This window comes from Hemicordylus capensis, chromosome 7 (genome assembly GCF_027244095.1).
Source record: "Hemicordylus capensis ecotype Gifberg chromosome 7, rHemCap1.1.pri, whole genome shotgun sequence".
Classification (NCBI taxonomy): domain Eukaryota; kingdom Metazoa; phylum Chordata; class Lepidosauria; order Squamata; family Cordylidae; genus Hemicordylus; species Hemicordylus capensis.
This window is the reverse complement of record NC_069663.1, coordinates 20,477,222-20,494,766: the sequence shown is the minus strand read 5'-3', so window position 1 is coordinate 20,494,766 and position 17,545 is coordinate 20,477,222. Positions and strand designations below refer to the sequence as shown.

The 17,545-nt window shown below is 47.8% G+C and overlaps 2 protein-coding genes across 2 annotated transcripts; both read right to left on the bottom strand.

Annotated features, from left to right (window-relative positions):
* Window positions 1-1,975: 1,975 nt before the first annotated feature.
* Window positions 1,976-5,958, bottom strand: LOC128333230 (cytochrome c oxidase subunit 6B1). The gene is made up of 4 exons (XM_053268477.1): window positions 5,805-5,958; window positions 3,327-3,442; window positions 3,003-3,103; window positions 1,976-2,220 (listed from the first exon to the last, which is right to left on the bottom strand). The coding sequence occupies exons 2-4, from the start codon at window positions 3,430-3,432 to the stop codon at window positions 2,167-2,169; spliced, it is 261 nt and encodes an 86-aa protein (XP_053124452.1). The 5' UTR covers window positions 3,433-3,442; window positions 5,805-5,958; the 3' UTR covers window positions 1,976-2,166.
* A 3,961-nt stretch (window positions 5,959-9,919) lies between these two features.
* On the bottom strand, window positions 9,920-17,545 carry LOC128332835 (gilatoxin-like). Its single transcript, XM_053267601.1, has 5 exons — window positions 17,527-17,545; window positions 14,604-14,757; window positions 13,378-13,637; window positions 12,417-12,553; window positions 9,920-10,354 (listed from the first exon to the last, which is right to left on the bottom strand). The coding sequence occupies exons 1-5, from the start codon at window positions 17,543-17,545 to the stop codon at window positions 10,178-10,180; spliced, it is 747 nt and encodes a 248-aa protein (XP_053123576.1). The 3' UTR covers window positions 9,920-10,177.

Here is a 17,545-nt window from a genome sequence, read left to right as displayed (position 1 = left end):
CCTGCTAGTTTGTATTGTCAGTTAGGATGGAGAATCTGGAAGGAAGCTCAGTTTTAGAGCAAAAGTCAATACAAAAGTATGATAACCCCCAAAGTGGCTGGTATAGTAGGTGACTCTAGCCTTTTCCTACCGCTATGGACACTTAATTGCGCTACATGCCAATACAAGAAAAAGGGTGTTTACTAGTTGGGTAAATGGTTTTTAGATTTTGACCCGCATAATCACTGCCCTAAAGCCCGAGCTGAATTAGAAATTTTAATACTAAAAGGACAAGATCAACAGGACCAATGTGGCTCATTTTTCAGACCAGTGGTTTAATTTCATTTTAATAAGCATAACTTGACACAGGCTGTGTTCAGATGCAACCCCAAGCAATATTCAAACATTAATAGCACAAGCCTCAGGATTGAGCCCAAGAGGAGGAAACTTACTGCTTCCTTTTGTGCTTTAAATAAATCATGATGGGCAGGCATTCAGGGAGATTATACCTTCTCTCGACAATGTTGACATGGAGAAATAGATTTGGGTGTCATCAACATACTGATAACACCCTGCACCAAATCTCCTGATGATCAATCCCAGCAGTTTCATGCAGATGTTAAACATCGGAGACAATATGGAGCCCTGAAGGACACCAGACAACAGTTCAGATTTTGAGGAACAACAGTCTCCAAGGGACACCATCTGGAATCTGCCCAAGAGGTAGGAACAGAACCACCACAAAGCAGTGCCTCCCACCCCAACCTCCTCAGATGCTCCTGAAGAATACTATGGCTGATAGTATTGAAAGCCACCAAGAGATCCCAAAGGACCAACAGAGTCACACTCCGTCAATTCCCAACTGGAGATCAATTTGTAAACAAGCCAGAATACCCTAGCTTGATCACAAACCATTAAAACTACCATTTACTAGGTTTGTGTTATAGCAAAAACATAGTTTCAAACCAGGAATGGAAGCAGCAAGTTTCCTCACCTTGTGTGGAAAGGAGGAAGGGGTCACGAACCTGTGGCTCATGCTAGCAACACTAAACCAGGCTTTAAGCATTATGTCTGAACCTGCCCATTGTTAATCTCATTTAGTATACATCTCTAGCAACTGGCTTTCCTCATGCACAGAACACTTGACAAGTTTTGCAATATGACCAGAGGAAAAGCTTGATCCTTCAGAAGACAGTATATTGTTAGCTTCTTCATACTACTTATGCAGGGAACCCTGTGTGTGTTTACCTGGAAGAAAAGAGCCACCAAAGTAAGTGAGGCCTGCTCAACTTAGGGTCCCCCAGCTGTTTTTGGACAACTCCTCCCATAATTCCCAGCCAGAGTGGCCAATAGCCAAGGATTATGGGAGTTGTAGGCCAACATCTGCACAAGGGCCAAAATTGAGCAGCCCTGTTCCTGAGTGAGTGAATATAAAACTATAGGATTAAAGGTTTAAGTATGTGACACCATACATGCTCTAAAGCTTCTTTGGGCCATTTCTGACCTTTCTCAGATCTTGCTCTTGCACTGTGTACAAGCTGCAATTTGCACATCAACACCATTTACACCAGAATACGAATTCCAAGGATAGATCCTATTTCCCATCCTCCCACCCCTGCAAAAATATGAGGAAATGTGTTCTCCGATTCTGACATCTGCTCACCGTGCTTCAAGATAACTAAGCAGCCTTCAGAATTTGTGGATCATAAGCGGTAAGTGGGAACTGGCCAGCTGCAAGAGATGGCTCACCGTGGTGCAGCCACCTCTCCTTCCAACCCAACCGTTAGAAAACTCTTCATGCAGAGGTAGCAGCAGGTGAGGCTGACAGAAGTGGAGGGCAGTGTCTCATGTCAGGTGCAGGAGAGGTGCAGTGGAAAGGGGAGTTGTGCACACTTAAAATGCACCCTAGCCATTGGAAATGCATTGCCATAGACAAAAAGGCCCCGAGATTCACAACCACTCATTATTAACTGAGTGGAACACAACAGACGTAGCCTCAGGTTTCATCCCTTTAATTAGAAATGGCAACATCCAAGACTCTGCACTGTTGAATGATGCTGGACGCTCAAGTGGATAAGAACTGGAGAGATGAGATACTTCAGATGATCCTTCAGAGTCACCACGCAGAGGCAACTCAGCAGCACAACAGTGTCCTGAGAAGAAGCGCAGTCGGCAGACGTGAGATTATCAGATCTTACCAGGAAAGGTCCCCTCTTCTATACGTTCATCCCAGGCGGTAACCTGGAAAAGACCAACAGACGTCTGATCAGTCCTACCTGCACGGATCATTTTGATGCAAAGCAGCTAGAATCTTTTGCACAGAGAATTATGTGACTTTCACTTTTTTAAAAAAAGGTAAAATGAGAGTTCTAGTCCTCGCAGAGAGAGAAGAAGCCATGTAGAGTGTGCCTGCAGAAGGTTTCCCGGATTCTGCTCCCTACCTGGTTATCTGATCAAACCTCATAGGTTCCAGTTGCGTTCTTTTATTGCTCCTCAGTTATCAACACTCTGCTGCTTTGTCAAAACTGAATTCACATCAAAACCACCCAAACTATGATAAGGCAATATCCTAGGAAGATTTAGCAAGTTTACGTATGTCATTCTTTTCATCATTTTGAACAAAGGTGAGTTTTCATGGTGCACACATAAGCCGTCTGGCCCATGGGAAGCATTTCTGAAGGCAGAGAAAGGACTGAATTGGGCTTCACACAACACAATTCTGGGTCCAGGACAGTTTCTCCTATAACAGAGATCCCCAAGCTTTGTTGATTACAACTCCCCGTCATCCTTAGTTACAATGGCCTTTGGCTGGGGATAATAGGAGTTGTAGTCCACATCTGGGAACCCCTGTTACAGGGGTCCGGATTATCTCCCCTCCCATCAAAGCCAGAAGATGGGGAAACTATGTAGAATTCTAGAGTCTGCTAAGCAACCTCCCATCTCTCTGATCAGGCCTTCCTTCACCCTTAACCGCCTGCCCATGACACACACTTCTTTCACCCAACAGAGTGTTATGTACCTACCCAAGAAACAGGGCAAAGGGACTTGTATACCCTCTTGTACCACTGGCAGACATAAGGATCTTCACCCTTGGTTGCCATGGCTTTCTCACAGCGATGGAAATCTGCAAAGAGATAGAGGTTTCAAATATCGTCTCTGGCTGCAGTGGCCTTTGGCTGGGGGTTATGGGAGTTGTAGTCAACAACATCTGAGAATCCCCATCACAGGGAACACTGCTTGCAAGGCCTACTTATAATACGATGTTAACGATGAACAGTCCCATTTCTCATCCCTAACGCAAAGATTCAATTCGACACATTAGTTCTCACATTAATACCAACACTCACCAAGGTAATTCTGCCAGCAGTTGCGGGTTTGGTTTTGGTTGGGAAACCGGCTGTCAAATGGGGCCGTTTTATAGTTTTCCAGCTTAGTCTTGATACTTTCTGCCATTTTCTCTTCTCTGAAAGCATACATGAAAAACATTACTGTGAAGATGCCCAAGACTGTCAGAGCATTAACCCTCCGAAACTGCACCCCTTGCTAAGGGATTGCATTTCCCTGTGGCATTTATATCCCCAAGCTTCTTCCCAAGAAGTGGACAGCAGCATGGTCCACCCTCAGGCACTGGAGCATTGCTTGCAAGCCCTTAGCGATAATTTTTCTCATGTTACAGACTTGGAGGTATAGCAGTATTCTCTCTAACAGGAATTCCCATATGTTGTTGACTACAACTCCCAGAATCCCCAGCTGCAGTGGCTTTTGCTTAGAGATTATGGGAGATGTATGTATGTATGTATGTATGTACATATGTATTTATTTAATTTCTATATCGCCCTTCCAAAAGTAGCTCAGAGTGGTTTACATTAAAATAAACACAACTATAATAAATTATTATTATTATTATTATAAATATTAATAATAATATATTAACAGTTAAAATCAGAAACTATTAAAACAAACAACTAAAACACTTAAAACAGTTTTTAAAAACCCTGGAAAACCAGACCAAACATTTACAATTTAAAAACCCTGGAAGGCCAGGCCAAACAGATAGGTTTTAAGGGCTCTCCTGAAGGCCAATAAAGAATTCAGATTACAGATTCCTGCTGGGAATGCATTCCACAGTCCAGGAGCAGCTACAGAGAAGACCCGCCTCTGAGTCACCACCAGACCTGCTAGTGGTAACTGGAGACAGACCTCCTCAGATGACTTTAATGGGGATCGTGCAGAAGAAGGTGTTCTCTAAGCTAACTCAGACCTGTTGTACAGTCAACAACATTTGGGAATCCCTGACAGAGGGAACACTGAGGCACAGAGTTCCAGGTTCAATCCTTGGCAGTATCTCCAGGTAGGACTGGGAAAGACCTCTACTTGAAGCCCCCGCAGAGCTGCTGCCAGTCAGTGTAGACTATCCTAAGCTAGATGGACCAATAGCCTGACTCAGCAGGAGGCAGCTTCCTATACTCATCAGAACCATCCACAGATCAGTAGAACTGGGAAAGATGCAGAAGAGGGCAACCAAGATGATCAGGGGCCTAGAGCACCTTTCTTATGAGGCAAGGCTACAACACCTGGGGCTTTTTATTTTAGAAAAAAGACGACTGCGGGGAGACATGATAGAGATCTATAAAAGCATGCATGGTGTGGAGAAAATAGAGAGAAATTCTTCTCCCTCTCACATAACACTAGAACCAGGGGTCATCCCATGAAATTGACTGCCGGGAAATTTAGGACCAACAAACGGAAGTAGTTTTTCACACAATGTATGATCAACTTGTGGAATTCTCTGCCACAAGATGTGGTGACAGCCAACAACCTGGATGGCTTTAAGAGGGGTTTGGATCACTTCATGGAGGAGAGGTCTATCAACGGCTACTAGTTGGAGGGCTGTGGGCCACCTCTGGCCTCAAAGGCAGGATGCATCTGAGTACCAGTTGCAGGGGATTAACAGCAGTAGAGAGGGCATGCCCTCAACTCCTGCCTGTGGCTTCCAGCGGCATCTGGTGGGCCACTGAGTGAAACAGGATGCTGGACTAGATGGGCCATGGGCCTGATCCAACAGGGCTGTTCTTATGTTCTTAGTAGTAGAGCATCTGCTTTCCATGTGCAGGGTACCCAGTTCAATCCATGGTACCTCCAGGTAGGGCTGGTAGAAAGACCCCAGTCTGAGAGCTGCTGACGGCTCTCCTCAGCCAACTCTGAGCTAGATAGGTCAGTGGTCTGACTCAGCAAAAGACAGCTTCCTACTTGTGTGTAACTTATGCTGAAGATGGAGAAGGAGAGCTGGTCTTGTAGGCGCAAGCATAAATTGTGCCCTTTGCTAAGCAGGGTCTGCCCTGGTTGCATTTGAATGGGAGAACACATGTGAGCACTGGAAGATACTCCCCTTAGGGGATGGAGCCGCTCTTGGAAGAGCCTCTGCATGCTTGTATGCAGAAGATTCCAAGTTCCTTTCCTGGCAGCATCTCCAAGATAGGGCTGAGAGAGACTCCTGCCTGCAGCCTGGGAGAAGCCGCTGCCAGCCTGGGTCGACAAGACTGAGCTGATGGACCAAGGGTCTGACTCAGTATATGGCAGCTTCCTCGGCTCCTAAGGACAGTCGCTCCCCTCATGACTCTCCCCAGACGCAGTATTTGAACCCAGGACTTCCTTAGCGCCAGAAGCCTGGGCCCCGGCTGGCCAAGCCACTTCGGGGGCCGAGGACGGGCTCAGCGCCAGAGGAAGGGAAGGGAGGACCCGGCTCGAAGAGACCCAGCAGCCATGCTTTGAGAAGGGCGAGGGGGCGGCCTCCCCTCCCAGACGCGGCTCACCCCCCACCTCACCGGCAACGAAGACACCCGAGCTTCTTCTTTCCTCAAAGTGACTTTCAACCAGAGAGCCGCCGTCACCGCGGATAAAACGGAACCAGAGAGAACCAGGGGATAGCGCGGAACCGGAAGGGGCGGGCACAGAGGAATGACTGGCAGGACTGTCCGCTCAGTGCCCTGCCACGCCCCCTCCCCTTGCGGGCGGGGCAATAGAACGGAGCGTCTTTTCGTGCGAGCGCTTATGAGGTTTTTTGGGAAGCAGTTTGGGAGGATTCACGCCAAGTGCGGGGTGGCGATCCTGGGCGCACATTATTGTTTTTATTAATGGATTTATTTGATTTACAGGCTGCCCTGCAAAAAGCGGCCCAGGGTGGCTCGCAATTAAAATAAATAAATAAAAGCATCCCACCTACTAATATAAAATAAAACCATTCATTTAACATAAAACTCATTTAGAAACCATTGCAGCCCCTTAAATATGATTAAAAGCCAAGCTGAGGAGGTGGGTCTTTATAGCTCTTTAGAAGGCTTCCAGAGATGACGACAAACCCCTCAAGCCGAGCATGTCCCACCACGACCCAGGGCGGTTGCTGAGAAGGCCCGATCACAAGTTGCCCCCCAGAGGAACTGGCTTACCACGAGGCTTTTCTACGAGTTCTGGACGTAACGGACACTCCGATGCAAAAAGAGGATTTAATTTTTTGAAATCCCGGACAAAAGTCGGGCTAGGTTCCAATACGGGGAGGGGGAAACCCGAATTGTATGTGCCATGATGTGCTCTCTGAAATATTGCACGGACTTCAGGGTAAATCTGGCCCATATGTGAATGGCATACTCACCTTCCCAAAGTAAAGTCGCTGTTTGAAAAAGCGATTATAGCAGGCCTGCACACAACACAAGGTCTGGGGGTCAGATCCATCCCAGGACCTTTTTTGCTGGCCCACAGGTAGGAATATCCCGTAGCAACAGCAGGAGCCATAAAGATCTCGGCCTGTCCAGATGATGATGATGATGATGATCAGCAGCAGCAGCAGCAGCTCAATGCAACTGACCACTTGAACAGATGTCAGAGCCCACTGACATCACCCCTTCTGACCCCTCTCCTTTCCTTCAGACTCCAGCCGGGCTCTGCCCCATACTTTCATTGATATTTGTAATGATTGATTTCCATGCAATAACAAATGGGCTGAAACTTGACAGGCCCTACACACCAGGTCACGGTTGCTTCCAGCCCACCGGACCATTCGAGTGGTGCACCCCTGGATTATAGTGAGTAAGTATTTTTGACCAGGTGTACTTCTGCGTTACCGTGCATAGGGCTTAGGGTTGCCAACATTTCATTGCCAGAATGAGGGACACAAGTTGGGGGGGGGGGTGGCAGCTGGCTGGCAGGGGCCAGGAGGTGTATGCAGTGCTAATCAAGAGCTTGAGTATCATTGATGTATATGTAATTGAATTATATGTTGTTGAATAATGCCAGTATTGTTATTATTTAGAACATATCCAAGTTATACCTATTGGGACCAACATTCCATCCCTGAAAGAAGGGACGTGCCATGAAATGAGGGACAGTTGGCAACCCTAATAGGGCTGCACAGCTGCAGTCTTATGCTCCTTTTCGTGGCAGCAAGCACCTGATTGAACAAAGTGGGACGTACATCTAACTCAGCATGCAATGGATTGGGTTTCGTGGCTGCAATCCTATGCTGGTTTCCCTGGGGGCAAGCCCCATTGAAAACAGTTGGCTTGTCTTTCTGAGTAACCAACGCAAAGGATCAGGCTGCTCTGCTGCAATCCTTCCAAGTAAAAATCCATAGGGTTGGGCTCCCACTAATTTGGGACTCGGGCGTAAGTCACATAGAGATGTCCTGGGCCTTCTATCCATGTCCCCTGCTAATTGAGCAAAGAGGCACCTTTTAAAAGTGGTGATTCTCTTTACTGAGCAGGGGGAGAGCAACTGGCCCTATCCGTCCCCAGCACAGCATCCCTCCAGTGGCTGTTGCTGGTGTCTATCTTGTATTTCTTTTTTAGACTGGGAGCCCTTTAGGGACAGGGAACCATTTGATTTATGTATTTATATCGATGTCAACCGCTTTGGGAACTTTTGTTGAAAAGCGGTATATAAATATTTGTCAAATTCGTATTACTTCTGAGTAAAAGTAGGATCGGCTGCTGGTCCTTGTAGATTGTAATTCTGCACACGCATTGCTGCTTAGAATCATCAACATTATGAGTCCCATGAACTCAGTGGGCTTCACTTTTGAGTTACCGTGGAAGGGGAATCAGTGGGAGATGCCTAACTGGGTTTGTTTTGAAAGACTCAGCCGGCAGGGGTGTAGCAGATTGTAGTGGGCCCAGAGACAAGATTTTAAAATGCCCCACCACCACCACCACTGAAGCTCAGCTCATGAAGTAAATTGTGGACAATGCAAGTCATTTAATGGTACTAGAGAAAGACATGCTCTTCTGGTAGCTCCAGGTCTTAACACTCACATCAATTTCGGAAGAAGCCCGGTCGGGTGCACAGCTGCGGGAGTCAGTCATGTAACTTGCCTCTGCACCCCCCCCAGGCAGTGGGCCCCCAGACAACTGTCTCCACTTGCCCTATTATAGTTATGCCCCTGTCAGCAGGGCTTAAGCCAAAATGCTTTCACTGCCAGCCAGGGCTCAGACGTAAAATCCTGAAGTAGTAATAAAAACCAGGCCTTTGAGCATGTCCAGAGTGCCTTTTGCTTCACCACTGATTCACCACAGCAAGGACCAAACACTTAAATTTAAGAGTTCTTTCCCTTTTTATAATTTCCAGTTTTAATTTGAACCTAATAATTGTGGTTTTTTATCTGACAAAAAAAATTAGTTAATTTTATTTATTTTATTGTATCTGTGCCTTATTGTTGTGAGCCACCCCGAGCAGTAGTGCACTGGAGGAGCGGGGTATAAATATTTTTAATAATAGTAGTAGTAGTAGTAGTAGTAGTTAGGGTATCCAGAAAAGGGGGGGAAATGACTGCTGGGTGTCTGCGTCCTAGCACTTCTCATTTTAGGAATTAAACACTGGTGTATGATCTTGTTGGAAAGTTCTGAAGGCACCTAAGGGCAGAAGGACTCCAGGGAGGGTTTATGCACATCCACGTTTATGGTGGTGGGTGATGATACTAGACCTTGCTGGTTAACATCTGTCCAGTGTTTAGTGATCATTGACAAAACATGGTCCTTCAGGAATGACTCGCACTTGCCTTGATAGGAACATAGGAAGCTGCTGTCTACTGAGTCAGGCTGTTTTCCCATCTAGCTCAGTATTGTCTACCCTGGCTGGCAGCAACTCCACGGATTCAGGCAGGACTCAGGAGACTTTTCCAAGCCCTAGCTTGAGATGCCAGAGACTGAAACTGAGATCTTCTGTACACAAATCAGATGCTTTTCCGTGGCCCTTTTCCCCAGGAAGCTGCCTTATACTGAGTCAGACCATTGGTCCAGCTAGGGGAGGAGAGCTGGTCTTGTAGTAAAGGTAAAATGTGCCGTTGAGTCGATGTCAACTCCTGGCGACCACAGAGCCCTGAGGTTGTCTTTGGTAGACTCCAGAAAGGGTTTACCATTGCCTCCGCCCGCACAATATGAGGTGATGCCTTTCAGCATCTTCCTATATTGCTGCTGCCTGATATAGATGTTTCCCATATTCTGGGAGACATACCAGTGGGGATTCGAACTGGCAGCCTCTGGCTTGGTAGGTAGCAAGCATGGATTATCCCCTTTGCTAAGCTTGTTCTGCCCTGGTTTGTATTTGAATGGGGGACTACATGTGAGCACAGCAAGATATTCCCCTTAGGGGATGGGGCTGTTCTGGGAAGAGCGTCTGAGTTCCCTCCCTGGCAGCATCTCCAAGATAGGGTGGAGAGAGACTCCTGCCTGCAGCCTTAGAGAAGCTGCTGCCAGTCTGTGAAGACAATACTGAGCCAGATGGCCTGACTCAGTATATGTTCCTACGTTGTTCAGTATATGTTCCTAGCTCAGTATTGTTTACACTGACCGGCAGTGTAAGTGGGGCTCTATTGCCCTATTGATTCCATAACTTCAGAAATCGAGACGGATCCTTCAGTGACAAGACTGACTCAGTTATCAATGCTGGCAGCTGTGTTTGTTTATTTCTTTTTGTCAGTTGCTATCTTTCAGAGTTACACATGCACATCAGAGCCACAATCACTGGGTCATCAGTTGATTCAAGGTGCTAGTATTCAGCAGGAGTAGGGGGAATATGCACTATCCTGGGATTGCCGCTATGTGTAGGGCTCAGGAAATCCACTAGCCTACTTGCCGGTGGCGAGTGAAAAGTGATGCCTGACGAGTGGAGGGGGGAATTCTGACGAGTAACTCGAGGTTTCTGTCAGGGTTTATACACCGGGAAAGCACTGAGATTGATCTCCTGCAAGAACAGCCTCGATCCAGTTGAGATATTTGCAGATGTTGGTGTAGACAGCAGGGTATGACGGATTCGTACAATGTTTAGGCCCAAAAGCTACAGTGCCCTGGAGGATTCCATTACAGATAAGGGGTCCCCCAGAGTCACCCTGTTGAGAGAACAGAACACATGATGAGTTATCTGGAGCTGGGATCTCAAACTGCAGCCCTGCTGCCGATGTCAGCCTACCACAACCATCATCTCTGGCTGCTGGGCCGTGTGGCTGGGGATGATGGGAGTTGTGATCCCAGCTAGCTGGAGGACCGCAGCTTCATGGTTGGTGAGCTGATCTTGTGGTAGCGAGCGCGAATTCTCCCCTTTGTTGTGCAGAGTCCTGGTTTGCATTTGGTTGGGCAACTACAGAGGAGAGCTGGTCTTGTGGTAGCAAGCAGGACTTGTCCCCTTAGCTAAGCAGGGTCCGCCCTGGTTGCATATGAATGGGAGACTAGAAGTGTGAGCACTGGAAGATATCCCCCTCAGGGGATGGAGCCGCCTTGGGAAGAGCAGAAGGTTCCGAGTTCCCTCCCTGACAGTATCTCCAAGATAGGGCACAGAGAGATTCCTGCCTGCAACCTTGGAGAAGCCACTGCCAGTCTGTGAAGACAATCCTGAGCTAGATAGACCAATGGTCTGACTCAGTATATGGCAGCTTCCTATGTTCCTACATATGAGCATGGTTTGCTGCAAGATAGCAGATCAGGCCGTAGCTCAGGAGCAGAGTATCTGTTTTACAGAGAGAAGGTCCCAGCTTCAATCCCTGGCAGCATCGCCATGTAGGAGAGACTCCTGCCTGCAACCTTGGAGAGCTGCTGCCAGTCGGTGCCAGGGCTGCTCAGCTTTGGCCCTCCTGCAGATATTGGCCTACAATCCCCATAATCCCTGGCTATTGGCCACTGTGGCTGGGGATTATGGGAACTGTAGTTCATAAACAGCTGGGGGGCCTAAGTTGAGCAGGCCTGTAAGACAATACTGAGCGGGATGGACCAGTGGTCTGATATGGTCACCGTATCTTAAGAAGGATATTGTCGAACTGGACAAGGTGCAGAAGAGGGCAACCAAGGTGATCAGGGGCCTGGAGCACCTTCCTTATGAGGCAAGGCTACAGCATCTGGAGCTCTTTTGTTTGGAAAAGAGGCGACTAAGAGGAGACTTGATCAAAGTGTATAAAATTGTGTATGGAGTGGAGAGGGTGGACAGAGAGAAATTGTTCTCCCTCTCTTACAACAATGGAACCAGGGGTCACCCCATGAAACTCAAGGTTGGGGAATTTAGAGCTGACAAGAGGAAGTACTTTTTCATGCAGCGCACAATTAATCTATGGAATTCTTTGCCATGGCATGTGGTGATGGGCTTCAGCTTGGATGGCTTAAAAAGGGGCTTAGACAAATTCATGGAGGACAGGTCTATCAGTGGCTATTAGTCTGGTGGCTGTGGGCCACCTCCAGCCTCAGAGGAATGATGCCTCTCAATCCCAGTTGCAGGGGAGCAACCGCAGGAGAGAGGGCATGCATTCACCTCTTGCCTGTGGGCTCCTCAGAGGCATTTTGTGGGCCACTGTGTGAAGCAGGATGCTGGATTAGATGTGCCTTGGGCCTGATCCAGCTGAACTATTCTTATGTTCTTATGACTCAGTATAAGACAGTTTCCTAGGTTCCCACTATATTGTTCAGCCTGCACCTTCTAGCTAGAGGACATGGTGCCACTGAGGCTCAGCTGGAATTTATGAGCTTGAGGGAGGAATCACAGCTGAACATCTCACATGTCCTGGTTATTTTTCATGGTGACAGGAACCTAGGGAGTTGCCTTATATTGAGTCAGACCCTTGGTCCATCCAGCACAATATCATCTACACCAGGCCTGCTCAATTTAGGCCCACCCCCCAGCTGTTTTTGGACCACAGCTCCCAGAATCCCCAGCCACATTGGCCAATAGCCAGGGATTGTGGGAGTTGTAGGCCAACATCTACAGGAGGGCCAAAATTGAGCAACCCTGGTCTTCACTGACCGGCAACAGCTCTCCAAGGTTTCAAGCTTTCCCAGCCTTACTTGGAAATGGAGAATATGTGACAGTGACCACATGTAGTCACCCATCCAAATTGAACCAAGTCAGACCCTGCTTAGCAAAGTGAGCAGTTCATGCTTGCCTACCACCAGACCAACACTCCTCCTCACCTTGCAGGCGCCTTTGCTTTCTTCCTCGTCCCCGGCACACACCATGTTCTCATTCACGCACCCTGGATAAGCAGCCTGACATTCCTCGTCCGAGGTTATTTTAACAGAAGCACAGTAAGGAACATCAGGAAAATTCTCTGGAAATGAAAGGAAGCTGAGGTTATTTGGGGAGTCTTTGAGGCCAAAGTTCTCAAACTCGGGACTCCAGATGTCATTGGGACTACAACTTCCATTATCCCCAGCCATGATTATAGGAGCTGCAGCCCCATCTGGGGGGCTGGACATTCAGGATCGCTGTTGGAGAACGTTGTGCTTGAACAATCTGACTGCGGGCAGTAGGAATTCCCAGATTTTGAGGGCCCTCATGGGGCTAGTTCTCCTGATCATCGCTAAGTGATTACCCCTGCTAACTTGGCAACGAGGCACCTTTTAACGGGCTGATTCTCTTTATTTAGGAAGAGGAGAGTAACTGGCCCTGTCCCCCCCCAGCACACTACCTCCAGTGACTGTTGCTGGTGTCTATCTGATGTTTCTTTTTAGACTGTGAGCCCTTTGGGGACAGGGAACCATCTTATGTATCTATAATTTCTCTGTGTAAACTGCCCTGAGCCATTTTTTGGAAAGGCGGTATAGGAATCGAATAAATCAATAAAAATAAATAAATAAGTGGGGAATCCTAGAATCTTGCGGCGTGCAAGAATCTTGCAGCCGGTGTTCCCTCTTAACGGATTTCCAGATGTTGTTGACTCCCACTCCCATTATCCCCAAGCAAAAGCCATTGCAGCTGGGGATTCTGGGAGTTGGCGTCAACAACATCTGGGAATCCCTGTTAGAGGAACACTGCTTGCAGCATACAAGGATTTTGCGGCATGCAAGAATCCTAGAATCTTGCGGCATTCCTACGTCTCGTCGATCTCTCGCCCCACTCAGAACTAGTGCGATCTGGGCCTGTGGCTCTTACCTTCCAGCGTGCTCGTGGTGCCCCAGCCCATTACTTCGCACTCTGTCCCCACAGAAGCACAGTCAGTAGGCAGGTCAATGGGGGCCACATACTCATTGAAGTCAATGGAGCTGTTCAGTTGGATTAGCACTGGTAAAGCTGATAAAGCTCTGGGAAAGCACTGGCTTCTAGTGTTGAAGCAGCCATTCTTGCTGTTCCTGATCTGCTCACGCCCTGTGGATACCCATTTATCATGTACTCCAAGCCTTATCTCGATCTCACTACAAGAAAGGTAGCAAAAACATAGAGGCTCACTTTCAGCAAGGACTGGATCGTCATGCTGACTGCACTGTTGCTTGAGATGGATATTTGGCATGGATACTGGCCTGTAGGTGCTGAACAGGAAACACGTGATGTTTCCTCCCATGTTTTAAAAGCAGGAAAAGTTGAAAGTTGCAAAGTTAAAGGAGAGAAAAGCCCTGGACGGAGTTGAGTTGATAGTTGAGACGATCAGTCTCCCCCTAGGGACAGATTGTGTCCTCTCTTGCAACCAGTAGGCATTAGACTGGGTTATACATTTTAACTCATGACTGAGCAAACTAGAATTGCATCACTACTTCCACAAAAGTGTGCCTTTGTGCACATGTTTAGTACTATTCAAAAAGCCTATCGCGATTGTAAAAAGACAGAACAGTAGCAGCAAGAACAGCTGACGTGTGTAATCGGGCATCTGTACCCCTGTTCTTTCCTTTTTAAAGGTCAGAAAAATCGCTGTTCATAGGCTCAGGAATGTGGGGACATAGGAAGCTGCCATATACTGAGTCAGACCCTTGGTCCATCTAGCTCAGTATTGTCTACACAGACTGGCAGCAGCTTCTCCATCCAAGGTTGCAGGCAGGAGTCTCTCTCAGCCCTATCTTGGAGGTGCTGCTAGGGAGGGAACCAGGAACCTTCGACCTGCAAGCACAGAGATGCTCTTCCCCGAAGGGGAATATCTTACAGGGTGCAGACATGTAGTCTCCCATTCAAGTCCCCTTAAGTAGCATAGCATATTATTTTGATGGTCTGGCCATTTATTCCTGGGACCTTTATCCTCTCACCTATATTAAGCAAATTGTGTTCTAGCTGCATCAATTCTATATGATTTGTATGTGTTCGGGTCTGCAGAGAAACTCCTTGATCATCAAAGGCCATAGAGCAGGACTGCTGGCCCTTTCCCCTCCCTTCGCCCCTCCCTCCCCACTCACCTTGTGTAGCAGTGAGCGGCTGTGATCACCCAGTCCTGGTTGAGCACAACTGCAGAGCAATAGGGCCCAACTCTGTCAGACAGCAGTGCCAGCCAAGGATGCTCGTCCTCACTGCATTCCTCCCCTCCAATGATCCGGTTGCGGTGTGCAGACGCTGCAAGACAAACCGAGAGAGGAGAGCTGGTCTGGTGGTAGCTAGCATGACTTGTCCCCATTGCTAAGCAGGGTCCACCCTGGTTGCATATGAATGGGAGTCTGGAAGTGTGAGCACTGTAAGTTCTTCCCCTTAGGGGATGGAGCCACTCTGGGAAGAGCATCTAGGTTCCAAGTTCCCTCCCTGGCAGCATCTCCGAGATCGGGCTGAGAGAGATTCCTGCCTGCAACCTTGGAGAAGCCACTGCCAGTCTGTGTAGACAATACTATCAATACTATCTAGCTCAGTTTTGTCTTCCCAGACTGGCAGCAGCTTCTCCAAGGCTCTTTGAGCTACTCCTTGAAGAACCACAGACAGGTGTGTACTACAGGCAGGGCTCACCCCCAATGAAATGGCTTTCAAGCTAGAGGGCAGAGGCCTGGCCCGCATTCACCCTTTTCCATCTGCAAATGTGTGTTCCAGAGGAGAGGCTGGAGAGAGTAATGCCTACTGACCTGGAACACAGGAAACTGCCATATACTGAGTCAGGCCATTGGTCTATCTAGCTCAGAATTGTCTTCACAGACTGGCAGCGGCTTCTCCGAGGTTGCGGGCAGGAATCTTTCTCAGCCCTCTCTTGGAGATGCTGCCAGGGAGGGAGCTTGAAACCTTCTGCTCTTCCCAGAGCGGCTCCATCCCCTAAGGGGAATCTCTTCCAGTGCTCACACTTCTAGTCTCCATTAATATGCAACCAAGGCAGACCCGGCTTAGCAATGGGGACAAGTCATGCTTGCTACCACAAGACCAGCTCTCCTCTCCTTGCCTGCCTACAGATAGGCTTACATAAAACTCAGTGCTAGTCAGTTAGTAAATGCTTTTTTGTATTTTCTTTTGAATTCCTGTTTGTCTTCCTTTACTTCCAGTTTCAACCTATCCCCCTCCCCCCGCCAATTCCTTATTCTGTGCGCAATCCTTGTTTCTTAATACATTTCATATACTTAGAAGTGGCTTCAGTCTGATTTAACAGGTTCTGGGGGGTTACTTGCAAAACTCTTCCCCATGTGCCTGGTTAGGTCATTATTCAGTTGTTTTCAGAATAATGTCTTGTTGTCTAGAGCCGGGTTTTGTGTGGACTCTGGCTGTAGAGTGCCTGCAAATCCCTAGTCAGACAACTCTAGGCTGTTGAAGTGTGTCTAAGCCTGGTCAGTGCCTTTAGATCAGTCTTCAACTGGGGTCAGCCTACCTTGAAGGAGCGGTGTGCTCCTAGATTTGGGATCAGCGCAATCTCTCTACTGATGATAGATTCCAGGAAAGCATAGAGGAAATTAACACACAATATAAAGTAGAATAAAAATAGTTTAAATTCAACAAAATAGAGTAAAAACAATTGCCATTGTTTGACCCCTGCTAACTGGGCAAAGAGGCACCTTTTAACGTGGGGATTCTCTTTATTGAGCAGGGGGAGAGTAACCGGCTCTATCCACCCCCAGCACAGGACCTCCAGTGACTGTAACATATTAAACAGTTTAAAAATAATTTCAATTAAAAGCCCAAGAAAACAGGTGCATCTTGAGGGTCCTCCTAAAATCAAACAGAGAAGGAGATGCTCTTATTTCAACAGAGAGCATATTCGTTAGGAATGCCGCTGCTACGCGGTCAACAATTCAATGGCACATGAACCCACAACAGGAACTGGAGGTAGGGGTTTGGGGAAAGGGATGCATATAGTCCTTTCCTTCCCCAGTTCACAATCACATCACTATTCCATGGCTGTTCTTACCAAAAGACAGCAGTAGCAAGATCTTCAGCAATCTGAGATGCATAGCAGCTGGTCTGCCCGCTGGTGAATCCACACTTCTAAGTGGTGAACCAGCTTAGCGATTAGGAAAACACGATTTTTAAAAAGGTCGCTCTGCACTCGGGACCTTCTTTGTCTGCTTTCCACGCAAGAGCCAGAAGACAGGTGTCCAAGAGAAGCCAGGCTCACCATCAAACCAGTCCTCCTTCAACCAGACAGCCAGAGGAGTGAGAAGTGAGCAAGACGTTAATGTTAGCAAGAGTTTTATCAGTGCCGTCTAGAAGGGGAAACAGGGAGATGCCTATCTTGTAATCTCCAGATGTGACTAATTTTTTCCACGATGGCTGCCCTTTAAGAATGTCGAGAAACGTCCCAGGGTCCAGATTGCTGGGGCGTGGGGATTTCGGTGGTGGAGGGAGATCAGAGAGATATCGGCCTTGGGGGGATTGAGATTCACATCAAGTGTCCCGAGGCCTAATCTTGGATCTGTTAAAGCCTAATCTGTGAGCATGCCATGCCCCTTGAGAGCATTTGGAGTCACTGCTTGTTTTCAATAGTTCAGGACTGGTCCCAGGTATTGCATTGCTTCAGGCAAGCTGCCGAATGCTGCCTTGCCCCATGGCCCTGGGCCCCATTCACCAACTGGCCCTTGCAAGCGTTGAAGGTGGCACGTGTGTCAGTGAATTTGCTGAGAAGGTAAAGGTAAAGTGTGCTGCTGAGTCAGTATCGACTCCTGGCACCAACAGCACCAGATGGTTGTCTTTGGTGGAATACAGGAGGGATTTACCATTGGCTCCTCCCGTGCAGTTTGAGATGATGCCTTTCAGCATCTTCCTATATCGCTGCGGCCCAATATAGGTGTTTCCCATAGTCTGGGATACATACCAGCGGGGATTCGAATTCTTCCTTTTGTCCGAATGCAGACGGGAGAATGGGGTGTGTGTGTGTGTGTGTGTAACCGCAGGGCCATTGGACCCACAGTTCTGCGTTACGTCTGAAGGTGGTAGTCAT

Excerpts from the sequence above, each read along its gene's own strand:
- LOC128332835 (XM_053267601.1), bottom strand. Across the intron at positions 12,554-13,377 it reads CACCACGAGCACGCTGGAAG|AGAATTTTCCTGATGTTCCT; the intron begins GTAAGAGCCACA and ends TTTCATTTCCAG. Across the intron at positions 10,355-12,416 it reads AAAGCAAAGGCGCCTGCAAG|GGTGACTCTGGGGGACCCCT; the intron begins GTGAGGAGGAGT and ends TTCTCTCAACAG.
- LOC128333230 (XM_053268477.1), bottom strand. The coding sequence starts at position 3,432 with ATGGCAGAAAGTATCAAGACTAAGCTGGAAAACTATAAAACGGCCCCA. Across the intron at positions 3,104-3,326 it reads CTGCTGGCAGAATTACCTTG|ATTTCCATCGCTGTGAGAAA; the intron begins GTGAGTGTTGGT and ends ATCTCTTTGCAG. Across the intron at positions 2,221-3,002 it reads CCCTTTGCCCTGTTTCTTGG|GTTACCGCCTGGGATGAACG; the intron begins GTAGGTACATAA and ends GGTCTTTTCCAG.